The sequence below is a fragment of the Diadema setosum genome, chromosome 8, assembly GCF_964275005.1.
Source record: "Diadema setosum chromosome 8, eeDiaSeto1, whole genome shotgun sequence".
NCBI lineage: Eukaryota > Metazoa > Echinodermata > Echinoidea > Diadematoida > Diadematidae > Diadema > Diadema setosum.
The window spans coordinates 35,741,163-35,768,249 of NC_092692.1; the positions used below are offsets into that span (position 1 = coordinate 35,741,163).

The window sequence follows — 27,087 nt, forward strand, 5'->3', positions numbered from 1 at the left end:
CTTTGTCGACACGCCGTGTTTCGGCCTCAAATTTTTGTCGATTATCTCTGTTCAGAATGGATGAAGAAGAGAGGAGATCAGGTAAGATCTGGTTTAATGTTTTGTGGTGATGCAGTTGAAAGTTCTGTCGTTTAGCAGTGGTTGAAAAAAAATCGAGAAAATGGTAATAAAGGACGAACTGTCTGGAGAAATCTTTGGCTTGCTGTGCGTTTGCGTTGTATTGGTACACTGGACGTTGAGGACGCGCGTTCAATTGCGTTAGCGGGTGGGTGCGGGTGTGTGGATCCGGGCTAACTCGGCCCACGGGACAACTCGTCCCACCCGTCGAGGGTGGGCCGAGTTGTCCCACCCGTTGGTATCGATAGTGATCGTGAGCGCTTGTCTGTGTTTGAGGTTATTTTGTCTTTGTGACGTCTTTTTTAACCGTAACTTTTATGGAATTGTGCTCAGTGGTTTCTGTAAAGAATATTTGCCAACTTTTAGGGGATACAACGACGTAAAAATGAAATTTCAGACGTTTTTACCGCGGTTCGCGATCCCCATAGGTTCACGTTCATTTCGCGCGGTGGGCTAACTCGGCCCAGCTAAGTTTTAGCTGTTGTTTTGTCAGTAAATCTCCGTAAAAATATCAATTTTATCATGTATGAAGGTGTATTCAGGGTTCCTTCAACTAATTTCATCTTCGAGGGAATTTAATTTTGCACATGTTTGGTGAAATGTTGGATATTTGTTCGCATGATTTCATCTTTGCCGTATCCGCACCGCACCGGTCTCGCCACCAGCAGCTCGCTCACGCATCGATCACTGCAGTGGCAGAGCTGAGCAGCGCCATGCCCATGCCCACTCTCGGCGAGGCACGGGGCGGCGCGGGGCACCCGCGCGAACTGCACAGAGGGAGCAGCCAGCCACTCCGTAAACGTCGCTACGGATACGGGCGGTGGTTGAAATTGGAGGAAAAGGCGTCATTTGCTGCACTTCCCAATTTTCTCGCGTGAGTACTAAATTCTATGCAGTAGTCAGTTGGCATTTTCCTATCCATTAACCTGTCTTGAACTTTGAGCTGAGAGCTAGAGAGGGAGCAACTTGTTTCAACTCAACTGTGTTTTGCTGCAACGTCGCGTGAATTGGGCTGAGCTGGTGTGCTACCGCCAGCCAATGCCAAGGTGAAAGGGCAAGGGTTTCTGCTAAAGGCTGGGCATATAGGGGGTTGCTTGACTCTTTTTTTTTTTTTTTTTTTTTGATTTTTTTTTTTTGTCTTTTATTTTTTTCTGATATTTTTTTTCCAGGATGACTCAATAATATGTATTCCAACCTCATGCAGTTTGCAGTTGTCATTTTGCTGTTTTTCTGTCTATCCCCCAGCATCAGCGTTATTATTATTATTAAATGATTGATACTGAATTAAAAACACACACACACACACACACAACACACACATAAAATAACGATTTGGATGCATGCTGTATTGTTGGCAATTATCACGTGACTCGGATGACACTACTCGCTATGTTGGGACACTGCTCCTTAATTTACGAATATGTAACATTTGTGAAATAATACGAGTTTTAATATGTGAAAATGTCACTTTTTTGTGTCTGAAATGATTTACTAGTACTATGGTGAAGTCTGTTTTCAAAGTGATATTTATTCAATGTACTATAATTGCTAACAGAAATACTGTTGTTACTGCTAATGATTGACAAATTGCCCTACACGTACATCGATATAAATGTTTATGTAAATATGATTTATAGAGATAATTATTACATCGATGTAGGGCAATTTGTCAATCACTTGCATTAAAAAAACATCTCGACGGAAGAATTTCATGAATTTGAAGAAATACTGTTATACCAGTACTGAAATGAATGGAATATATAACCTTGTAACGAAAGCAGCAGATAAAGCAATAGTAAATTACATTGTGATCGAAGTACATCTATGTAGCAACCTAACTTATCACTTTATCATTGAATTGTCATATAGACTGCACCTTGCTACTAACAATGAATACTATTGGCCCTGAAATTAATTTTACGTTAGTACATGTATGTTCTTTCTTTCTTTTACGCCCAAGTACCAGGTATTACTTCTCTGGCAGGATAGACCAGTAAACTCTGTGGTATTGAATTGCATGCAGACTTGTGCAGGATGGATACTGCAAGTAGTAGTAGGGCCTGGTAGGGGAAAATATGACCAGGTAAGCTCTGAGATTGTAATGTAGTACTAGTTTTGGAACTACATTGCATTAAAGATCAAAAGTGGGATTTTTTTTTTTTTTGTAACACCTATAACTTTCGACAAAGCTTAACATTTGCTAATATTTTACATTTTTTCTTACCTGCGCCTAAAATTGTATTATGATGGCCTGCTATTAGGCCCACGGTAAGACAGCAAACTTGAATTTGTTGAGCTTCTTGGCTATTTCATTCTTTTCAATCTCAGATCATTATATTTTGTTCAGTTTGTAATTGTATAGGTTCATAGGTTTATACACACATTCTCATTGACCTGTATGCTGTTTCTTTTTATCGCCCTCATTCCTTTCCCATTCATGTGTTCATCCCTTTCACACCACACCTACTCTTTTGCTTAACATTCCATATTAAGTTCGGTAGTCCGAACTTAACTTCCCTTGTCCAGTCGGCCACCACATTGGGATGTTCGACAGTGACATAGAAAAAGAAGAAATAAGTTCTCACCTCAGCTTGTTGACACCTTCGTCCAGTTTATTTTCATTTGTAGTCATAGTGAGTTGGGTTTTTACATTTTAGTTGGTCTCTTCTATTCCTGTTACTCTCAATTTCAATTTCAATTTACATGTATTTTCATATTTCTCATGAAAATAGTACAGACAAAATAAAAATGTACAGCAGTCTGTCTCAGCATGAAGTCAAAGGTGAGTTTAGAATTGGGCTATGGTACTAGAAATATGATGGGGCCTATACATACCAACAAGTTTGTTCAGCTGCAACTTATACATGGAGAATAAGCTCATCAGGAGTCACATTCCAGCAGGGCTCCTACTGAGAACCAGACTGTGTGACCATGGTAACCTGCAAGCTGCCACGTACAAGAATTCTGAAATCAGGTACAATAATGAAGGACTTGTGGAATGTAACAGGCAGGCTGATCAATACCTGCATTCCTGGTTAGGATCCCTCCGGAGTAGAAGAATAGACAAGGAAAAAAAGCAACAAGTTTACTACCAGATACCCGGTATGCACTTGCGTGCCGTAGCTGCTAATAAGATGTTGCTTTAAGGCTGCGTTCACATACAAGTATACTATTCGGGTATTCGGGCTCGTTTTTCGAGGGCACGCGAATAGCTTGAATCAAACGATAGGATTTCCTCACACCGGTTCACATAGGAGGGCACTATTCGAAAGTACCGAATAGCTGCGAAAAGTATAGCAAAGTGGGAATCGAGCTTGTTCGATTTTCTTGCAGCGTATACCGTCTCTCGTTTATGAAATAATGACACTTTTGGTCTGGATTTGCCCTTTAGCAAAAATAAGCATGTAGACTGACATTCTGATGCAGTTTAGAAATTGTTAATAAGATTTGCTTGGATGTAGGAGGAAGAAATCCTCACTGCATGGGATGGTGAGTTGACGGTGCGGGTGATGGTGTACTCGGTGCCGGAATAGCGAATAGCGAATAGCGAATACTGAATACTTCTATGTGAACGCAGCCTAAGGCTGCATTCACATAGAAGTATTCGCTATTCGCTATGCGCCGTCAAGTCGACCCAGTACACCATCACCTGCACGAAGGAGCATTACTCTAACCCTACTCCTATCACAATCCTAACCTTGATCCCAAGTCCTTGGAGAAAATGATACACCAGAGCAATTGTTACAAGGTCACAGGAACAAATGTTGTATTACCGTTATAACACACTATAAAATGTGGTGGAATTGAATTCACATTTTATGAATGCACACTATTCACTGATGATGAAGTGTGATGACTCTAAAAAAAAATGTTTTTGTCACATATGTTTTTTAATCCATAGTACAGCGCTACTTGAGACTTTCTTTTTTATTAAAGATATCAAATTTGTCTACATTGAACATCAGTGTAGATATGCACACACTAGTTGTTCTATGTAAATATGAATTCGGAAAAAAAAAATACTGGTGTGCAATTCACATGAAGTATGCAGTGTTTCAAATCAAATCTCATTTGACACTTGACAAACACATTGATCACGCATAAGAAAAGAATGGGTTGATGGAAGAGTGAAAGAGAGATGGGGAAAGGAAGCGGAAATATTGGCAGTAGGCGATCTATAGAGCCAGACGAAGAATCATTAAAAAATACAGAACTTTACAATGCAGTTGTGGAAAGAAAGCTTTGTACACAGATGATACTTGGTAATGTGATAATTAAAAATGAAAGTATTATTTCAAGTCAAATGAGAATGTTCTGTTATTCAAGAAAAAAAAAAAATAGAGAGGAAATAAAGTAATAGATGTTAAAATGACAAAACAAAACAAAACAAAACATACTTTACATGCTCACATTAATATTATTCAACATTTGCTGTGATCTTGCAGTCTTGGAAAGAGCAGTACCAGTACATTGTAATCAAGGGCAGGCAGGGCAACAGTCGAAAGGATGCAATGGCCACAAAACAACAGATTCTTTTGTGAAGGAAGATGAGAGCTTATATGCGTGACCTTACGTATGCCTACCACTGCATGTTGTAATGTTTCTTTTGTGACCCTGCATGACTGCAAATTATGTAACACTTTGAGTACCGTGCTTGAGAAGGAAGACCATTTGAGAAGCTATTCATCTTTGCTGCTTGTTTAAAAAAAAAAAAAAAAAAAGTGCATGAATTCAACAGTATGAGTGCAGGACAAGCAAGGATTTGAGAATTTTAAAATCAGCCTTGTTTTGTACAAATAAATGAAAATGTAAAAGATTAACACATATAATAGGGATAAGGCATGGAAAAGATTTAAGATATGAAGTCCAAGTTTGGTTCAATAGATCATCACAGTATACATAACATAGATACAGTAAAGCCAAGGGAGAGAGATTTACACTGTACAGTATATACAGTACATATATAAAAAGGAAATTACAAAAAAGAAAAAGAACTTGACGGTTGGCCATTATCGTGCAGGTACAGGTGGCAGAGGATTTTTCTCTTGAATTAGGGTAAGGATTCCCATGGCAAAAATGGCAATGTCATCAAAACAAAAACAATTCCTTTTTATTTTTGAAAGTACACACAAAAGGTACGTAGGCCCTACAATCATTTAACATGGCCAATCTACACAGTGTAGCTAGCACTACATTTCATTACCGGTTTCATGATATCAACCATTCAACCAAACCATCCATATCTACAGGTCAAATAACTGACCACTGAATATCAAACAATTTATTAATTTCCACGGTAATGCCCACAAACAGACTCACCCCTTTTGACTTTTGCTTGTTTGTTTTTATTAAGAAAAAAGGTAACATAAATTGGACAGAAATAACTTTTGAGTAGAACGCAGATCTATACATAAAATCAGCAACAACAACAGCAACAACAAAACATTTAACAGTTAAAATCAAATGCATATAATGACCTTCATGTAGTTCACATCGAATGATCTGCTACATAATTTGATTTCTTCTCTACTGTGGATACGGGTACGGAGTGGCTGGCTGCTCCCTCTGTGCAGTTCGCGCGGGTGCCCCGCGCCGCCCCGTGCCTCGCCGAGAGTGGGCATGGGCATGGCGCTGCTCAGCTCTGCCACTGCAGTGATCGATGCGTGAGCGAGCTGCTGGTGGCGAGACCGGTGCAGTGCGGATACGGCAAAGATGAAATCATGCGAACAAATATCCAACATTTCACCAAACATGTGCAAAATTAAATTCCCTCGAAGATGAAATTAGTTGAAGGAACCCTGAATACACCTTCATACATGATAAAATTGATATTTTTACGGAGATTTACTGACAAAACAACAGCTAAAACTTGGCTGGGCCGAGTTAGCCCACCGCGCGAAATGAACGTGAACCTATGGGGATCGCGAACCGCGATAAAAACGTCTGAAATTTCATTTTTACGTCGTTGTATCCCCCAAAAGTTGGCAAATATTCTTTACAGAAACCACTGAGCACAATTCCATGAAAATTACGGTTAGAAAAGACGTCATAAAGACGAAATAAACTCAAAGACAGACGAGCGCTCACGATCACTATCGATACCAACGAGTGGGACAACTCGGCCCACCCTCGACGGGTGGGACGAGATGTCCCGTGGGCCGAGTTAGCCCGACCCCGGGTGTGTGTATGTATTACAACGAACGGTGATTTGTATAACGTTAGATCTAGGCCTACTAGAAAACGCCTAACATTTGTTAGAGATCTTCTTCAATTATTTTTACTAAGTTGTTGAAGGCCCTAACATGTACATGGTATGGTTAATTGTAGCCTGACCAGACACTGTGCTGCGCACAGGGTCTGACATGTGTTAGCCCGACCAGACACTGTTTAATACGCTATGCGAAAACAGCGTCTGACGAGCACGGCATGCAGCCTCGAAGTGAGGAACCTCAACACAGCTACAAAACTTAGGAACATGTATACTTTTCTGCTTTAAACAGAATACTTTACTCACGTTAAATGCATGTTTCTATTATAGAAGAATAGTTCGCCACACTGGGTCCATGGAGACCACTTGCGATAAGTCCGTGGAACAAATTATAAATGACACTTTCTGGTGCAATTCCTGACCGTCGGGCTTCGTCGTTGCAGAATTCAAAATGGCGCCTTGACTTATGCGCATGCGTGACCGGATGTGCTCCAGAGCGAGCGCGTGTGCGTTGAAAGTGTCGAGCAAACCTTGGCGTCTGCTACACAATAAGCGTGGTATGGAGCTCAATGTTACTCGCCCGACCAGACGCCAGCCGCCGCCAAGCCCAGTACAGTTTATAGCTGTATACTAGTAACCGTGCGTACGCTGCTTGAGTGTAGCAGCACGGTCGACAGCGCGACCTTTTGAAAGGGCATTCACATCACGTGACCACCCGATATCGAAACTTGGCCTGGCGTGAAAGATTGTGTACCGTGTGGACATGCTGGATATGATGATCAATTTCGGTAAGTTTCATTGCGTACATTTGAATACTAATATCATCAGATGTAGAGTAAATATTGAAGAGTATACTCGATGAGTTTGAGGTGACAAAAATGATCGTAAGTATCAAAAGTCAAAGCTATCGTGATACGATTACGTCGCTCTCCTAGTGGTTGGTGGTCGTGCGAGTACAGCCCTGTCGCGACGTACATGTACCATGTACACAGCGACTGGGCTGTGTATAGTTAGACATGTGTTAGTGTTTCAACGTTGTAAACGACCGTCACTATTGACGGCAAAATCACATAAAATACCTTTTATTTTGTATGATTTTAAGAGTAATATAATTGCAACACTTACCTACAGCATATTTTCCTGATTGTTGAGTTGAATTCGGCGTTTTGTTGGTATCCAGACCTTATTGTTGAATTTTTCGGAGTATAGATCGTGCGGTGGCATCTTTTCCTTCGAGAGCTTCAAAAAATCAACAAACTACCACGCATGCGCATTCAGAAGTGGTTGCTTTTTACCTACGCCCGTGCGCCCGTGCGTTTCATGTGTTACGTAAAACTTGTAGTAGATCCGCGCGTGCTGCACCGGCAATGATTTGACCTTTTTTAGTCGGGGTCATGCGACTACCTACGTTGTAGTATACGAGAGTGAATGCCATTCATATAACACGCAGATGAGGAGTGAAGCAGTAAGGACGTTTACAGACCTGATTTCAGCCATAGATTTCGGTAAGTTTTAGACGTAATTAAACAAAAAATCGCATACCGGTTATTGAATGATGGTCATAGATTACGATAATTCCTTATATTTTAGTTTTCCTCGATTAATAAAGATACTCATGGAGGAAACAGTGAATGATAACAACGTCCGCGAAGGAATAGAGGTGCAGCGCTGTCGCGATTCGCGACAGCGGCTGCGTGTAGTTAGGTTAATTGTTGAGAATGAGTGTCTAAATACATCGATACCCTAATGTTTTTCCATCAGTAGAAACTTAAAATATTTCACAATTTGCCCGAAATTTCCCCGCATGTAACGTTAAACGTAAACATGTCATAGAGTAACTGCATCAGTAAGCGGCCGTGCAGCCGTCCGCGGCAGGTACAACATACACGGTAATATACAGCTAAACACAGCATTGCACTGTTACATGCACACTACACATATACTAACACACTAGCAATCAACAAAAACCAACCGATAAAATGGGCACGATCTCTGACGAAAGTGAAATTTTCTCACCTAAATGACAACATATCGCATCCAAAATGAAATTTTCGGTACTTCTTAACATACAGTTAAGAAACAATGGTCCAAGAAACTGGATTTTTTTTTGTTTTCTCGATGTTCATAGATTTTGAAAACATATCCTCACGTAAAATAGAATTTTCGCGAGCCGATGTGGGCCGCCATTTTTTTCAGAAAGTGGATGTTACCATCGAAAAAAATGAGAAAAACACGAGAAAGACATCAACAACACCACCAGAAGTGCTATCTTGTTTGCGGCCAATGCATGTGCGCACGCTATTTTCACGTGCTTTCGCAATGGGAATTGGCGCTTACGCAATGTTCGCGAGACATGTGAAGGCGTTCAGCTAAAGATCGCGGAGCACGCGCGTATTGCATAGGGATTGTACATCATGCCGCAAGCAGAAATACTACGTCGCATATCGCCCTTATCGGCGAAAATTGTGCCGGGTTTTGCCATGGTAAATCATGAAAACTGCGTTGGTCAATGGTAAATTTCTTTCATGAAAACAATTGCGTTAATGAATAATCTTGTCTATGATATATGAAATGGTTTGCCTGATTTGTTTACAAGTTGGAAAAACTCTTAACAATGCTTAAACTGCCGCAAACGGGATATTTTACTCTAGTCATACTCATGGGAAAGAAAATGCTCTAACCTGCTAACAGTTAGCAGTTTAACTGTTAGGCCCTAAATTTACTACAAGTATACACCACTTGACTTTCAAGTGGGCATAAAACAGTGAGAGTGTCTGTCTGTTTTGCGTCGGCTGGCTGTCCAACAAGGAAAACAATATTGAATGCATGATCTGAATAGTCAGTAACGTTAGGCCTAACGTTAGAGCCAGCTCTGGCAGAGCAGAGGTGAGTGTGTGTGTGAAAGTGAGGTTATAATAAGTCATGCATGCAGTGGCGGATCCAGGGAGGTCCGCACCGGGCGTGCCCCCCCTTTATTCATTTTTTTTTTTGAAAAAAGAAAAAAAAAATATGGGGAGCGTGGTAGGGCCTAGGGGTGCATGCGCCCGCGCCCCCCTTTAATTTTGTAAAGGCGCCCCCTCTTTACATTATTCGTGGATCTGCTCCTGTGCATGTCCTTGTTTTTGACCTTGCGCCATTGTTATGCACTTGTCAATGTAATGACTCACCCCACTACCCCCGGACATGGGTGCGTCATTTCCTCGTTTGGTCCGTCAAATTTGTGACCCAGGTGTTCGTCATTTTACCAGCTTTGTCCGTCAAATTTTTGACCGAGTGGTGCGTCAAAATCCCATCATTGTCGGTCAAATTTTTGACCGAGGGGTGCGTCATGGTACGTCACTTGGCTATGGAAAATAACACGCATTATTCTGAACCGAGGGGTGCGTCACTTGCTATGGAAAACTGCACGCATTTTTGCACGCTACCAGTACCGTATACACGTACCGCGAGTGAAATCACAGTGAGCGTTTTCCCGCGGCAAGTGAAAGTCGGGAAGCCAATGTGGAAGCGTTTTGGAATAAGAGGGGAAAATGCTTGCCAGAATCTGGCAAGCAAATAATGTAAAAGCCACCCTTTCTCCTCACATTATGATTTTCTAAATAATGTTCTGTAGTGACAAAGGTGAATTTTTGACAGTAAAAGAAGCGGCAGCAGAAGAAACTGCCTGCCGCATGCCATTTTCTGCTCGCGGGATTAGCCCGACGAGACGTGCGACGCTGATACATGTAGTACGCTGTGCGAATCTCTACGTACAGCGACTGGGCTGTGTGTACTCGCGGGACTGGCGTGGTGTGTACCTGCACTGCAGTATGCATCCACCGGACTAGCAATGGCCGCGCACACACAGCGCATCTGCACACATGTGATTGTCATGTATGGATTGCATGCACAGAATACACACTACAAATGTACGGAATACTTAGTATCGTAGCATGCAGCAGCGTGATGTACAGTGAATGACAGTACGGTGATTACAGGGCCAGGGTAAGGGAAACTTGCCGAAACTTTTACAAATTATGTTTACGAACCAAAAGAAAATGAAATTGCTTGAATAAAACGTATGCAAAAATCGTTTCAGTATTTTCGGGGGTGCGTCAAATGTACCGAGGATGTCCGTCAAAAAAGTGACCGAGGTGTGTGTCACTTTCAACGTGTTGTCCGTCAAAAAAGTGACTGTGGTGTTCGTCACTTGCAGCGTTTTGTCCGTCAAAAAAGTGATTGTGGTGTCCGTCAAAAACCCTGTGTGGTCAGTCAAAAAATGACCATGACGCACCCATGTCCGGGGGTAGTGGGGTGCGTCATTACATTGACAAGTGCATTATTGTCAACCTTCCACTTTTTAGTTATTACACAACAGCATCATCATTCCCTTGCTAGAATTGCCTTCTCTTCCCTGAATAGTGAAACCAATTCTCTAAAAAGTGATCCAACCAAGTGCTTGAAGTAATGTCATGATTAATCACCCGCTCCCTCCCTGTCAGGTAGTCATTTTAGATTTTGTGACTTGCACATATGTCTATTTGTTGTGCTGCTTACACTTGATGTTCTGTTCATGTATATTTGCACACAAATTTTCTAAGTACAGTTGAACCTCTCGTATCCGGACAAGTCGGGACCGGGGCTCATCCGGATAAGGGATTTGGCCGGATACGGGAGACTCAGATGCTTTATACATGTACAATGGTACATATACATACACACGTACTGATGTAGCCCATTGTAGTACCACATGTAGTAATGTGTATACTGCAACCTTTTAATTGTTACACTCAGTAACAGACCCCAAAATAGAGGTGTATGTTAATGTTGGAAGTAATATGTAATTCATGTGTGTTTGTGTAGGAGTTCTCAAGGAGTTGGGAATCCCCCTTTCCTCCCGTAATTATTAAAAAAAAAAAATCACGGCGAGATTACGTCCATATAATAGAGAGATCCGGATAAAGGGAGGCCGGATAAGAGAGGTTCCACTGTAGTTTGATGTTTCTCAAATTTTGCACATGTTTTTCACATGTTTGAATAGAATCTAGATCTACTTGTAGATGGTAGATTCCATTGATCCATATTTAAATTTACAATTTATTTTGAGCGTGTTGCGAAATCTTGAGGATGTTACATACAATGTAGCATGTTACTGGCCTTTGAGCATGTTGCATGCAGTGACGTCCTCATTCTCAAACCCTGCGGGGACCACCTGGCTATGTTACCATCACAAGGCATATAATTTTTGTGTGCAACTTCATTGTCCATCTTCAGATCGGCGGCGAAGGAGCCGTAGCAGGGACCGTCGGAGCAGGAGTAGGGACAGGCGAAGCAGGAGCAGAGAAAGAAGGAGGAGGAGTCGCAGCAGAAGTCGCTCCCGATCTGGAAGTAGGGGCAGGGATAGAGAGAACCGAAGGAGAAGGAGGTACAAGATGTGATTTTTTTTTTTGGCAGTCACTGTTGACTACAATGTACCTTTATTGAGATCTGTTTCCCTGACCAGCTACAAAATAAAAGCTATTGAAAGATACAGAACTACTGCTGTAAGCAAATTAAGACTTATAATTGTCCTACTACACGTAAACGGGGTAATCTGTAAGTGTCAAACATGGAAAACAAATATGAAATACACGATTGTAGCTTGCATTGTCAGTTTTGCAATATGTCAGGGATTTTTAAATCTTTTGTTAAATGAGGTATCTAGATTGACAATATTTCATGATCATGTATTTTGGATTGCACCTTGGTGTCTGATTATTACAGACGTGATGCCTGATTAAATTTACCACCATTTTATGCAGTACCGTAGTGGTGTTGAATAGTGTTAATTTGTTGCGCCTCGACTTAATAACAATCTCATTCATTTGGATCCATTCAAAAAGTAATGGTACCATTCCCTCTCCCCTTTCAAAGTGACCGAGTGGAAAATATGTTCATGCATATACGCCTTCCTTAATGTTGACACTGCTCTCTTTCTTTGCAGCCGCTCCCGTGAACCAAGGAAGAGGCGCCGCAAGCCCTACAAGTACTGGGACGTACCCCCTCCAGGCTTTGAACATGTATCACCCATGCAGTACAAAGCCATGCAAGGTATACCATGTGTGCTAAAATACTTGCAAGTAGCTTGAAAACTAAATGATTATAATGTATTAGCAAATCCAATGAATTTTTGTGTTATTGCATTCAAGCGACTATAGTTTTTCAAACTTCGTGAACTTTGCGTATTCATGTTTAATATGTGCTGATCTGTAGATTTATGTAGGCAGTGAATTTACCCAATCTCAAAGTGAAACATGTCAGGCTTACTTTTACGCAAATTGTTGGAGCTCTGCATCAGAGTGTGCTGTGGGCCTTATAATTCTACTAGATTATGCGCAGGTGTGTAATAGCTGTGCAATGGTGTTGTATGCTTTCATAGCCAATTACTCGGGTATCAAACTCATGTAGTATGCCTGAAGTCAAGCATCTTAAATTTATCTGTTAACAGTTGGTTAAAAGTTTGGTAGTGTGTCTGGCTGGAACTATAGTGGAGTGGAAACCTAGTCACATTTTTCATTCCTACACTAGAACAGGAAAAATTTCTGTCCAAAATTTTATCTTGAATGACACTCTTGATGTAATCGCATATCAAGTTAGGTTTATTTATTGTTCCTTGTTTGGACAACTTTACAATGCAGCTGGACAAATCCCCCCAGCTGTTGCACCCACACCCATCATCCCCGAGGCCCCAGTTCCCACAGCTCTGCCGCCTGTGGCTGCCGCAGCAGCAGCAGTGGCTGCAGCCACCCCGGCCGTCCCCGTGGTTGGCAGCCAGATGACACGTCAGGCCAGACGGCTGTACGTTGGGAACATTCCATTCGGAGTCACAGAGGTCAGTGACATGTCATTCCAGTGATGTAAGCTTGTTTCAGTTTGTGTGTTGGTCAGTGAAGTGCAATAATTTAAAGGCATAATATACCATTTGCAGATGAAACAAAAACTTAGCATTAGTGCTTCAAAATAGTTCTAAGATGTGAGTTAGAGATAGAAACAGCCAATGCGAAAATTTGAACCAGTATAATCGATGTTAAGTATTGTTAAATATACAAAATGTAAACAATAGTTGTAAAAAATGTTTCCAAACTAAACTGTCTACAGTTACGGTTTAATGAGAAAAATAGTGATATCTCCCTATATTTTAGGCTTTATTGCAAAAAAAATGTATGTGGTAGGATGTTTTGTGATATAATTGACCCACACAATGCATCAAAAGTGATATCTTGAATAATTTTGAAATCACTGCTCCCAAAGATAAACAGGACCTTTAAATGACGGAAGTGCATACTTGTGTACATGTGTATGTATGTTTGATGGGGGGGGGGGGGGGCATGTTTTTGTTTTCCTTTACATCCTCTTGAATGTTTCACAGATGAATGGTGCTAAAATCAATGCTGGTTATCATAATCATCCTATGTGAGTGAGCAATGCAGTATCTCTTTTTATGCCTCCGCCACGAAGTGGTGCCGGAGGCATGTTTTCGGGTTGTCCGTCCGTCCGCTTTCGTTTACGCAATAACTTGAGTAATATTTACTGGAATTTTACCAAACTTGGTCCAAGTATGAAGTATGATGGGGCAATTATTTGATTAGATTTTGGGTGACATCGGCTAGAGGTCAAAGGTCAAGGTTACATCATGAAATTGTATCCGTTTATGCGATAACTCAAGACTGAATGGAGCAAATTTCACCAAATTTTGTTGGAGGAGGATGTATGATGGGACAATTACTTGATTAGTTTTTCAGTGGAATCGGACAGAGGTCGAAGGTCAAAGATTAAGGTCAAATCCTAAAATTTATCTGTTTACGTGATAACTCAAAACTGGATGAAGCAGCTTTCACCAAACTTGGTCCAAGGATGATGTATGATGGGACAATTAGTTGAGTAGATTTTAGTGACATTGGCAAGAGGTCAAAGGTCAAAAGGTCAAGGTCAAATGCTACAAATGTTGCAATTTCCCCCATATCTATGCAATGCCCGAAGGTATTTTCTTGAAACTTGGTGTTGACATGTACTACAGCATAAAGATTCTCCACAGAGAGAGTTTAATGTCATAAGGTCAAAGGTCAAACGGTCAAAGGTTAGGTGAAAATGTTTCAATATTACTTTTCTCGCAAATGGTTCAATGCATCTTCCTGGAACTTGGTACATATGCATGTACTGTCTGGCAGGGATTATCTAGGGAATTTAGGGGTCATGGATCAATAGTCAGGGGTCAAAGGTCAAAGTCAACTCCTCAAAATGTTACTATTTCCCTCATATACTAATATATGCAATGCTTGCATTATTAGTTTCAAAACTTAATACATGCATTACCTAATGGAGATTCTCCGGGAAATTTCCAGCCAGAAGGTCAAAGGTTAAGGGTCAAAGGCCAGGTTTCAATATTACTTTTCTCGCAAATGGTTCAATGCATCTTCCTGGAACTTGGTACATATGCATGTACTGTCTGGCAGGGATTGTCTAGGGAATTTAGGGGTCATGGATCAATAGTCAGGGGTCAAAGGTCAAAGTCAACTCCTCAAAATGTTACTATTTCCCTCATATACTAATATATGCAATGCTTGCATTATTAGTTTCAAAACTTAATACATGCATTACCTAATGGAGATTCTCCGGGAAATTTCCAGCCAGAAGGTCAAAGGTTAAGGGTCAAAGGCCAGGTTTCAATGCCCCCCCCCCAAAAAAAAAAAAAAAATATATATATATTTTGTACCATCATCACACTCTTTCTTCTTACCTTGAAATTACTCAATGCATAAACTTCTCCAAAATTCCCCAAATATGTGTACCTGCACTCTTAGAAAATTATAGCAAACCCAGTTCAAGACATTTCTGACAAACCTGTCATTTCAATATTTTGCCAGTTATGTGAAACTGTCATGGATCACACATTGTGAAGACATTGTACTATACGCCTATTGGGAGAATCATGCATTATGGCGGAGGCATCAGTCGCCATAGCGACATTTCTAGTTTTCTTTTTCTTTTTTTTTGTAGGATAGATTTGATACTAATACAAGTGTGAATTCACATTGATGGCCACGTGGCCTGTTACCAGTGTATGCAATGCAGGAACATTACAGATTGTAAAGGGTCTTTTTTTTTTCTCTCTCTCTCTCTCTCTCTCTCTCTCTCTCTCTCTCAGAGAGCATCATACAGGCATGTTTGTTATTTTGTCCTCAAGATGCCTATTTCAAGAGATGTACCATGATGCTAAACATAGATTAGTTTTCTCGTCCAGAGTGTCCAAAGTAAGAGCAGAAAATGTTTTCTGTGAAAGTGTAAATGTATCTTCCAGCAGATGCACAACATAGCAAAGTTTTTATCCCCTCTACTCATGTTTCCTTTTACCTTTTCAGGAAGCCATGGTCGACTTCTTCAATTCAAAGATGCACAACGTTGGACTATCCCAGGCCCCTGGCCCACCGGTACTGGCCGTACAAGTCAACCACGACAAAAATTTTGCCTTTCTCGAGGTAAGCAGTGACAAGCAAAGTCAAATCTTTGCCTGCTTTATGTATAACACAATGCAGTGTTATCTGTTGACCTCCAGCAAAATTTCTGTTGAGCGGCAGTGAATTATATCTAACGAGGTTACACCGAGATAGGCATATATCGTGTCAAAATGTGTCTTTGATTGTGGCTCAAAGGAACGTTGTCACTGCCATGGCTGTGTCTGTGCTGAGGAGATTTTGTAAAAGATTAAACATCAAAATTTGAATTCTAGCTGAATTATTATTATTGTTATGCGACTTCATGCTTTATGTCCTTTGACCAAATTTCAATCTATTCGTCCATTATAAAAGAAATGAACAATATTGCTAACATTTTTATTTCATGCTTATCTTTATGACAAAGGTTGCTCCTGATAGGCAAAAAAGTTTGCCCAACGTAACTATACCCAATGCATGCAAAATGGATTCCAAGTGTTGATATGCGTGGTCAGGTCTATGTATAGGTGAATGGAATAGCTTGCTGCTAGTTCCTCAGATGAGAAATATCCATCCAGGTTAATACATTAGTATTGTAATCTGGCTCGTTGAGATGAATTCACAATGAGGATGTGTCCCCCTGTAGATTCTGCTGTCCTGTGTACATGTATATGCCAATTTCCTCAGTCAGATGTAAATATTTTCGGGTTTGGTGTAAACTTGTCAGTTCCGGTCAGTGGATGAGACGACCCAGGCCATGGCGTTTGACGGCATCGTGTTCCAGAACCAAGCCCTGAAGATCCGTCGCCCCAAGGACTACCAGCCCGTTCCGGGAATGGCAGAGACACCTACTGTCCATGTGGCAGGTATGTCGCAGAGTAGTCTCAGTCCAAGGACCCTAAAGCTCATTTTCATTAAAAGTCAAGGAGTCACTTTGCTGCCTTGAGCACACAGGAGGTATGATAAAACAGCAATGGAGTGAAATCTCAAAGGGTGAATTATTGAGGAAAATTGAGCAATGGATTAGGAAGTTACGTCATATGTGGCCAAATTATGGTGATTTGTTGTCCTCGGGAAACTTCAAGATGACTCTTTTTGAGGACCAAGAGGGATTTAATTGAAGAATAGATTTCAAATTATCTCTATGATAAAAGAATGATTAAAAAAGCACTTTGCACCCAATTGTGTCATGTTTATATATTTATGCCTGGAAAAAAAAATTGGAGAGGATTTGTTGAGAGAAAGAAATGAAATCCATTTTTTTTTGGCAAGCTTACAGAGAGTCCTCTTCTATTTGTATCTTTACACCAGGTGTGGTGTCTACTGTTGTCCAAGATTCACCCAACAAGATTTTCATCGGGGGCTTGCCCAATTACCTGAATGACGACCAGGTAAGGACTAGCTGACACTCGCACGTCTTCTTTCATTTTGTGCTTCTCTTCCCCACCCTTTGTATTTGTATCTCTCCCTCTCTCTCTCTATCTCTCTCTCTCCCTATTCAAGAAACCAGACTCGGAAAAGCTCAAGAAGGCTGAGTAAGGATCACATTTCTTGATGTGCTCCTCACTCCCAGTGTAGCCTCCAGGTTTGGTTTGGACTCTTGTTTTGCTTTCTTCCATGTGTATATCTTTTTCATCTTCCGCCCATTTTTTAAATTCTCTTTGCCAATCCAAGAGAAAGGGGAGATGAGGAACGGCAAGTTGCATGAGCACAGGCGGAGGTGGTCGCGAGCGACACCAGTTTTCTCTCCCTTTCTCTTCCCTCGTTCTCCCGACCAGCGAGTTCTCTCACAAGCCCCCAGGCGCCCACTGAGGGGACCGTTCTTGTAAGTGTGCGCTGTGCAGGAAAAAGGCACCCTGGTTTGTCTGCATTTAAGCGAGCGGCAGGATGGCACTCCGATTTTAATTCACAGGATGGTGTGATCCTTTCTTGACAGGTCCAAAATAAAACAGTTTACCTCCATTTTGTCTCCGCCTCCTTGACAATGTGACAGGTGATATGTGATGCCGTTTCCATTTTGTAGTGACCAGATGAGTTTAATATTTAGCCTCTTTCTGTAAAAGTGGTCCTGCTTGGTGGAGGATTATGAGAAAAGGATTTGTGAAATGTGTTGGTGCATTGTGTATGATCATTTTGTTTGTGTGAAGTATATGTACAGAGAACTGTTCAAGACTTGTCCAAGACTAGCCCTGGATGTGCTCTGCGTAATGGTTCGATAAAGGCATTTGCCATCTGTATCATAATATGGAATTAATTGGTTGTGTGGAAAAATAAGTGATTTATCGATGAATCTTTGAAGCAAAATTCTTTGTTCGTCCTTACCTCCTGGAAGCAAGCCATAATGGTGAGAATGGTGAGGTTTTTCTTAGCAGTTTGGTAGATGGCCCAAAATCCAGTTCACCAGGAATAGAATCTTATATCTAGCTGATGAGATCATTCTTTTTGAGAGGTGATAATGAGGTACTTGTTATTTGCTGATGTGCCAGTGTTGTAGCAATGAATTAAGGTACATGTACATGCAAGAATGATATCCAAGTTTTAAGACTTCAGAATTACATGAAAGTCTTAGAAAGAGGTTGTATAGCAAGAACAACAGATTTCTTCTTTTCTTTTTTTTTTTCTGAGGGGGGGGGGGGGAGGGGGTTAAAGTTCACTCTCGATGATGTTTTTGTTAGGCTTGTCATTGGATGACCCATGTTTTTAGTTGAAAGAACATATATTTCTTGTTAGTTTTCTCTCTTTCATTTCTGATTGGCTGCAAGAAGTTTCCATTCACCCATATCATAACAGTAAGTCACTAAGGACTGTTTTTAAAGCAGTGTTCTTTAACTATTGACGCAATAAAACTTGGCTATAGTAATCCCAGAAAGCTTGTTGAGAGGTGTAAAATCACATAAGGAGGAAAGTTGCTTACAATGATGAAATATGTGCTAGTCACCACTGCTTTTCTGTCATGTTGACCTTTACTATAAGGGCTATAATTAAAACATGAAGTACTTTGAAGTTCATGCACAGTCTATCTTAAGAATTATATCTGTTACATGTGCTTTGTGAATAGTGCTCCATGTATTCATGTTCAAAAAGATAACGTAAGGGAATTATTAGTAGATTCTATAACTAAATCCAACTAAAGTAAACTCCAGCATCCTATTCGCATGCATGTACCAGTGGGAGCATAATTTCATTATGAAAAGTCATCTGACATGAACGTCATGTTAAAATATACATTTAAGTGCATTTACAAAACATGGCACCTCTGTGTTGAGAAAAAGGTGTAAGGCTAGAATCGAAGCCAAACGTGGACAAAAGGTTTCAACCCAGGCCAGTGTTTTGTGCTTTTGTCAGGGATCTCGGTGGAATATTCGATACATGTATGTACACTTATTCTAAGGAGCATCATTGGGATAGCATACGAGATTGCACCGGGAGGGAAAATTCTTTGGAATGATTGATCTTTTGCAGAAATGTTAGCATCTTTTTATCACAAGCCTTCAGCGAGCAGCTTAGCGTCAAGCCAGTGAGTGAATCCAAAGCAGCAGATTTTTTTCCTCTTTTTATTCCATTTCTTCTTTTTTATTATTCTCTTCCCACATTGGCAGCATTTCCCCCATTTTTTTTTTATCATCCTTTTTCTTGAACACAGGAAAAATAACGTCTCTCCCAATTTTCCCCTCCGAAATGATGATGTAATTCAATCCATTTATTGAGGAATTTCATGTTATCTCATTCGTGCACTTAAAACATCTCTCCAGAGACAGGGTAGGATCTTCTTTGCATTGTTTTGGAGTATTTTGTTGCTAAAAAAAAAGGCAGAAGTGATGTTTTAAGAGATTGAATGCATTGCTTATCCTTGTGTATGAGAAGTTTGTTTCAAACTATTTAAATAACAGAGCCTACTTTATTTTTGAAATGTGTTCTGCTTACAAGGCAGAGGCTGCCTGGTAGTCATTAACTGATGAAGAAACAGGAATAGTGTGAAAGTTATTTTCTCCACCTATATGGATCAGTTAATTTGGAGATGAGACGTTATTGTATTCAGTAGCTAAAGTATTTGAATTTATCTGCAAGATATGATTCATTGAGCTGTCTTTTTTTTTTCTTAAACTATTTAGAACATAAAAGATATAATTAAACATTGTATTGTAGGATGCTTTACATTGAAACGTACTTACCAAGTCTTTCTTTCGTTTCTTCCCATTTCTTCCATTTTTCTCCATTTTCTCTCCTTTAAATTTAAACAAAAAAAAAAAAACTTTTTTTGAATAAAACAAAACAAAACACAAACCAAAAGATCATTGGGGGATAGTGGTGGAAAGCTTTCAGAATGTGATTTGATCGAGCAAACACCCTGATAGCTGTACACGTATACTAATTGTGTTCTTGTGATTGGGGGATTTGAGCAAAGTTGGAATTACGTTCAGCGATTGGTCAGTCAAGTCATCCGCAACTTGATGGTACATGATGTTGTCATCTCCTCAGCTGAGACATGCTAGTCGTATTATTAGTGGCGCCACCGCTCTCGCAGGTAACTATGGTTCACGATTAGCTTACGGGAAATCTTTACCCAACCAGACGGGATCTCGTGTCCAGAGTGGTTTGGGTTTAAATGGTGCTGCTGGTTTTATTGCACCAGCTTTAATGCAACGTGAACGCTTTCACCAAGGCTGTTGGTATACAGCACACATGGAAAAGTTGCTCTAAAAACGTTGTAAGGCATTGGTGCAAATGTTGACATGATTTTCCTGTACTTGCACCTTTGTGCCACCTGGTTGTCTAGAGATGGTGTTTTTATCAATGTTTAATTTCTTCTGCAGTATACAGAAACTTGTACATGAACTGTTCTACATAGTCGCATACATACATTGTATATGTTGTTGGAGCTTGCTGTGTCAAGAATTATGAACCATGTTTGACACTGTTTGTTGTGGCTCGCATGTTGCTACAACATTTAAAGTGTGTGTCTACTTCAACCCTCCACAAGTTCGCGCTCCACAAATGTCTCTAAATAATTTTCTTTTGCATAGAAGACTAATAAAAGAAATCTATCTAAAGAAAAATAAAAGATTCCATGATATTAAATTACCACACTTTTCATGTTCATGGATTCAGTATTCATGATTGTAACTGTCCTTGATACACACAATCAGATCAGAATGTCATTTTGTGCAGAACAAGGAAACAAGGGTGCAAGTACTTGTATCAACCCAACAAACACCTATACTGTGATTGCTGTGTGAAGCGTGAGTTATGGAGTAGCGCGTCTCAACATTCTTGCTGTGTGAGAGGGGATGATGAAATTAACTTCCAAATCAAATATGAAATTAGTGGCATGACCACTAAGTTTAAGATCAATCAAAAATATATTTTTGAGATAGAAGGTTTAAAGATTGGGCTGCAAGCCAAAAGTGGCTATCATTATCAGATGGCACCTGCATTTTTTTTTGGTAAAAATACAGTGATTTCATGCATAACTTGTGAGCTGTGAGACAAAGTAATATGGATGCATTATGAAATTCTGGTGAGTATGCATGCATGATAATATTTCATGTACATGTAGGTGTAGAGTGTAGCAGACTTTATTACAAATTACATACATATAATTACTGAAGGAAATCAAGTCGAATTGTGCATAGTTGAAAGATTGTGTGCATGCTAGTGTAAACAAAAGTGAGATACTAATTTGTCTTAGAATTCTAGTCATCAAGGTTATGCAGATTACATTATGAAGCACTTAAATGCTTTTGTTCATTCTTAATAGACATCTTATCAGTGGTGTCTCATGATATGACAATAATATCTCACTGTAATTTTTTTTTCTTGAGAAAGTATTGATATAAAAACTAATGCATGCACAATTGTTATATTTGTGGTATTGGTAAGGTTAAATAGTACATCCCATTTTTGCTAGAAACCTGCCAAATGTCACTGTAAGTCACTAAATTAAAGAGCTGCTTGTCTGTATATCCTATTAATACAGAATTCATGGATATGAAGTTGGTGTGACATTTTGCCCTTTAAATAACATAGGAAGAGAAGGAATGTAAATTCTTACTTGCAGAACACAAAATGGTGATAATGTGTCATGTGATCAAACAATGAAGCACCATTCTTCATGGTAGTGTGTGGAGAAAGTTGTGATTGCAAGTTCCTGTCAGGCTTATTGCAGGAGTTGTGCCATATTTTTCTCCCCTCTCGCTCGGGAATGCCCCCGCTCCCCGTGGATGATCGCCACTCTCAGGTCAAGGAGCTGCTGTCTTCTTTCGGCCCTCTGAAAGCTTTCAACCTTGTCAAGGACAGCGCCACCTCCCTGTCCAAGGGATATGCGTTCTGCGAGTACGTCGACAAGGCTGTCACCGACCTGGTAAGTATGAGTCCAACCTCGAGCCGTGTATGGTCTACCATGTTTTATTTCGTGTTGGTTTTCTTCATCATCCATTTATGAGTGGACTGGTGTAGTTGCAAAATGAAGATCACGTGGAAATAATATTTCCTTCTGTGACACAGGTGGAACATCGTCAACTATGTTGCCTAAAAAGGGGTAAAACATATGATTTCTCTTTGTATCACTGTGGGTTTCTGATTAGGAATTCAGCTACCATCAAAAGTACCTTCTAAGTTCCTATTTTTGAAACATTATGATGATGATATATAATTTGTGGGGTTACTGTAGGTCAAAGGTCAATTTCATATAGCCAAATAATGTGCTCTCAAAAACAGAATATTTCATGTGGATATAAGCTCATCAACATATTTCTGATGAGAGCATGAAGATGCTACAAATGTCCATCTTATGTATATTTCCTTATGATGGAGGAATCTGGCTGCAATGGTTTATAAATTACGTATGATAAAAGGCATACATCATACAAAGTGTGCACATATGATTCACAAGACAATAGCAAGTGCAAGTGTTTGCAAGCACAGAATGTTCAAAGGTAAAGTTCATTAAAAGGAAATGTATGAGTTAGAATAAACAGGAGGGATTTTTCTTTTTTCACAAAAGCATGGTAATTTTGTTTGAGGAAATATTGAGAGGAAAGATGCATTTCAGATGCCTATCCAGAGATCAACCAAAGTGCAGCATATATCTGCTGAAGTGTACAAGCAACTGAATTGCATTTAGAATGTTCTTGGAAATTAAGAGTAAAACGCCTCTTGGCTTGCCTAGTTCTGATTGTCAATTACATGTGTTCAGAAGAGCAAATTGTTGGCCAAGATGTAAATGCGGTCATGTGAATGCTAATGAGCGCTGGTTTTTCAAGTTGATATGACTGTTCCACTGCAGGCTATTGCTGGACTGAATGGTATGCAGCTTGGTGAGAAGAAGCTGATTGTCCAGAGAGCCAGTGTTGGAGCAAAGAACGCCCTCAACCAGGTAAGCAATCTTATGCAATGGCAGCTCAAAAGTGAACCAAAGCGAACCATACCATACCATACCATACTGGAAGCAGTTGTGCACTTGAATGAGTATGTCATGAATGATTTTGGACTCAAGTCAGAGGAATCAGAGCGTTCTTGAAGTGACAGGGTCATACACTGGCACGCTTATGCTCCGTATAGATGTCCCTTACAATGAGAATAAAATCTTTGTATTGTTGACATAGTGGCAAGTGTGTGGTACAGGATTCCTCTCATGCCACTTTTGCCTCAGTATGATGTGGTACGGTACATTTTGAGAGCTTTCAAACATTGCTCTGGCACAGGGATGGTACAGTATGGTACGCTTTAGTACAGCACTCAAACACATTCCATATTTTGGAGCAAGTTTGTGTCCTGAAGTAGGCGGGACTTTATTCAGGGTTGCCGTGATCAAAGCAGTTTTCATACTGGTTGTGAAAGACTACTGATTCGTCTGTACAGCTGCACTAAAGAGTACCAAAGTGTGATGTCATAGCCATTCATCACCATGGAAACTAGTTCTAAACAACCTCATCTGGCCCAAATATCTGTGACCTCTCTTGTCGCTAACCATGCTTGCATTTTGTTCCAACCTGAGCTATAACAAAAGACTGTGACATCATCATTTTGGTACATGATTATGATTATGTAACACACTATTAATCCACTTATAGTTGCAAGAGCACTATAAAGAATTGTAATTATTGTAATTACTGTGATTAATTTGTTATCATTATTTACGAAGAAATCACAGACTTTCTCACTTGGTTTCTTTCATTATCCATTGGGAATGTAATCCTGAAGAATTATCTTACAAGTCCTGATTCGCAAAGTGTGTAGGACAAATACAAACTGCTGTATACAGAATGTGTACTCTAGTCATTGCATTTCTCATTACTTTTTGTGGAATTTCAGGGTCAACAAGTCCAAATCAACATCCCTGGTTTGAGTCTGCCGGGCACCACGGGGCCAAACACCGAGATCCTCTGCCTCATGAATATGGTCACCACAGACGAACTCAAGGACGATGAGGAGTACGATGGTGAGTCAGTGACCGCCTAACTATCAAAGGAGGCATTTCATTGAAAGAGTGATAGAAGCTTCTTTTACGAGAAAAGGTCCCAAGCTGGAAAGCCCTGAACTATGCAGCTGTCTGGGGAAAGTAGGGAGACTTGAAAATTGGTGTGAATTACACATTTGGGAAAGAATCAATCTGATTTTGCATACTTCATACATGTAGTGATGTATATCTGCTTTAATGACAAAGGGTAATAATCTTGTAAGTGATAATTATAGGATGTTCACTGATAAGAAATTACTCATAATTTTGTGGGTGATTGAGAACGTGGATTGATATCTTTTCATAACATAGTCTTGGGCTGTTGCCTTTAACTAAAATGTATTGAAATTTACACTGTCCCAGTGTAATTTTCAATATGTGAATTGTTCCTGTGTGTGAAAGTCCCAAAGAGAAAGTTGCTTAAAAAAATATAAACCTGGACAGGGGAAGGAGGGGAAGGGGGGTCAAAAGATTGTAATGCTGAAGGAGTGCTGTAAATATGAAATTGCTTTCCTTTATGAAAATTTAGCTCTTTGGTTGATAAAAAACAATAACTTTTGCATGCCATAATATTGTTGTACTGTCATCTCATTACACATACTTGTGTGAATTCTTGTGCTCAAAGTGAAGATAACTTAGTTTTGCCAGAATATGTTTTTGTGCTGGCATGGCATCATGAAACTTCTACACTGCAAAAAGTGCCACATTTAGGCAGTTACTTCATACCAGTTTTACAGAACCTTCATTCCCCCTAGTTTTTGGAAATATGTTTATCCCCCAACATTTTCTCTTCAGATATCGTGGAGGATGTTCGTGAGGAGTGTCAGAAGTACGGGCAGGTACGCAGCTTGGAAATTCCCCGCCCCATCAACGGAATAGATGTGCCTGGTTGTGGCAAGGTGAGGCATTTTGTACATTGAGAAAGCCTGTGAGATGGCTGTGTAATTTTCAAATTTGGACATTGGTAAATTCTTCAGAATTTTGTGGGAGATGTGACTTGGGCAATTTGATACAAGAAGATAACCTATCACAGCAGCATTAAGAATATAGAAGAAGAATACAGTTATGATAGAATCACCTCTGAAGCTGAGATAGTATAAAGTGTTCACATGTTGAGGCATTTCAACAGAGTGGGTCGTATTCAGACATTATAGTAATATGCCCCATTAAATCCTGGAAGTTGCATATTTCGAAACATTCCAAGACTTTTAAATGTAGACAGAAGGTTGTATGAATTTCAAATTGTTAATGTTCAAACATATAACTAATTACTTACTCTTCTGCTCAATCACTTTATGATTTCATGGCTCTAATGTGTGCAGCTTTATCAGGGTAGTAAAGTGAAAGGTCACATATTTGGAAACCATACTGGACATTGTGTCTACCTACCTGTTACTTAGGTGGTGTTGTGTTAACATTTTGTATTCCATTTCTAACATCCTTTGATCTTGTTCAGAATTGTTCATATATATGTTTCCCTTGAGGAACAATAAAAGCTGTCACATTTACCTAAATGTAAGTTGTAAGTGGCAGTAAACAAAAAAGGTATTGTCTTCTTTGTATTGCCGCTGAAACAGATCTTTGTGGAATTCATGACCGTTCTGGATGCCCAGGCTGCGCAGAGAGCCCTCGCTGGGCGGAAGTTTGCCAACCGCACTGTCGTGACGTCCTTCTATGACGTGGACAAGTACCACAGAAGAGAGTTTTAGAGTCCGTCGTATCTCTCTGTTGCGATAGGCGCCTGTAGTGTCTACGGAAGACGCAGGTCTCAGTTGCATAAGTTCTGTCTCTACTTCCGTCGTTTTCACACCCTGTCGATAAATTCTGTCATTTTAGACATTGAATGAAGTCTGATAAATTGACCTTGTATTAGGGCTTTGTCTGCCCTGCATTTGAATTGATAAAAGAAATTTCACTGTACTGTGGCTGTGTCATACTGTTGTGCACTCTGTCATAGGAATGTCGACAAAATTGTGCATCACATCCTCATTTATTGAATTTTTTTATTATGGAAGTCCCACCTTGATCTGTAGTCTAATCTCAGATCAGGTGTGAGTAAGCAATACTGTCAGTTTCCGGTTGCTCTGTGACTGTGAGACAATTGACTGTCTTCATGGTATATTTAAATTTTATGCATCCCAGTATGACTAGAGTTTTTTGTGAGGCATTAATTGTGTTTTTTAAAAGTTTTCCACAGATGTTCATCTAATATGGTAACAATTTACACATTACCTACATACTGGTGGGTTGAAATTCAAATCTTTGTATATAACTGGTTTGTAGATTGCTGTTAGAAAATCTGGACAGAAAGTGTGATACATTTGAATGTATCGTGAAGGGACTTCTTACCCTTCCATCCACTGCTAGGACATTTGCACAAAAATGGAAAAAGAAATTTCATTTGAAGATGCAGGTGACAACTACTGCTTAGAAGTGCATTTTTTGTTTGTGTGTAATACGTGGAATATTCTTGAAGGATGGATACTAGCAAACAATGTATTTGACTGAGAAACTATTTCACCTTATACTGTTCTCATTTTTGAATGAAAAGAAACATATATTAGAGCAGCATCTATCTGCATGTGAGTTGATTGTCAGTTGATCTGAAATTGTTGAACTGATTTTTGCTTTATTACATCACTCACGCTCACAGAAACGTTCATTACAATTGTAGATTACAACCATTGATATAGTAATGGTGTCATTTCAAATGCGCACACCTGTGCACACACTTAGGAACAAACTTACAAACATATTCATGATATCTGCTCTTGAAAAGCCTTTAGCCACATATGAAGACTGCATGAATACTGGAATTCTAGCACCCAGATTATCATTTCCTTCATATCGAGTAT

General features: G+C 39.9%; 1 protein-coding gene across 1 annotated transcript; it reads left to right on the forward strand.

The window, feature by feature from the left end:
• Window positions 1-26,733, forward strand: LOC140232414 (splicing factor U2AF 50 kDa subunit-like). The gene is made up of 12 exons (XM_072312545.1): window positions 1-81; window positions 11,579-11,729; window positions 12,288-12,394; window positions 12,982-13,175; window positions 15,703-15,819; window positions 16,502-16,640; window positions 17,086-17,165; window positions 22,013-22,135; window positions 23,060-23,149; window positions 24,088-24,214; window positions 25,028-25,131; window positions 25,810-26,733. Exons 1-12 carry the CDS (start codon window positions 57-59, stop codon window positions 25,939-25,941), a joined length of 1,389 nt encoding a protein of 462 aa, XP_072168646.1. The 5' UTR covers window positions 1-56; the 3' UTR covers window positions 25,942-26,733.
• The last annotated feature ends 354 nt before the right edge of the window (window positions 26,734-27,087 follow it).

Bases quoted from the DNA above. Each gene is read 5' to 3' on its own strand.
- LOC140232414 (XM_072312545.1), top strand. From the start codon at position 57: ATGGATGAAGAAGAGAGGAGATCAG. The intron at 22,136-23,059 runs GTAAGTATGAGT...GTTCCACTGCAG, and splicing joins ACAAGGCTGTCACCGACCTG to GCTATTGCTGGACTGAATGG. The intron at 23,150-24,087 runs GTAAGCAATCTT...GTGGAATTTCAG, and splicing joins CAAAGAACGCCCTCAACCAG to GGTCAACAAGTCCAAATCAA.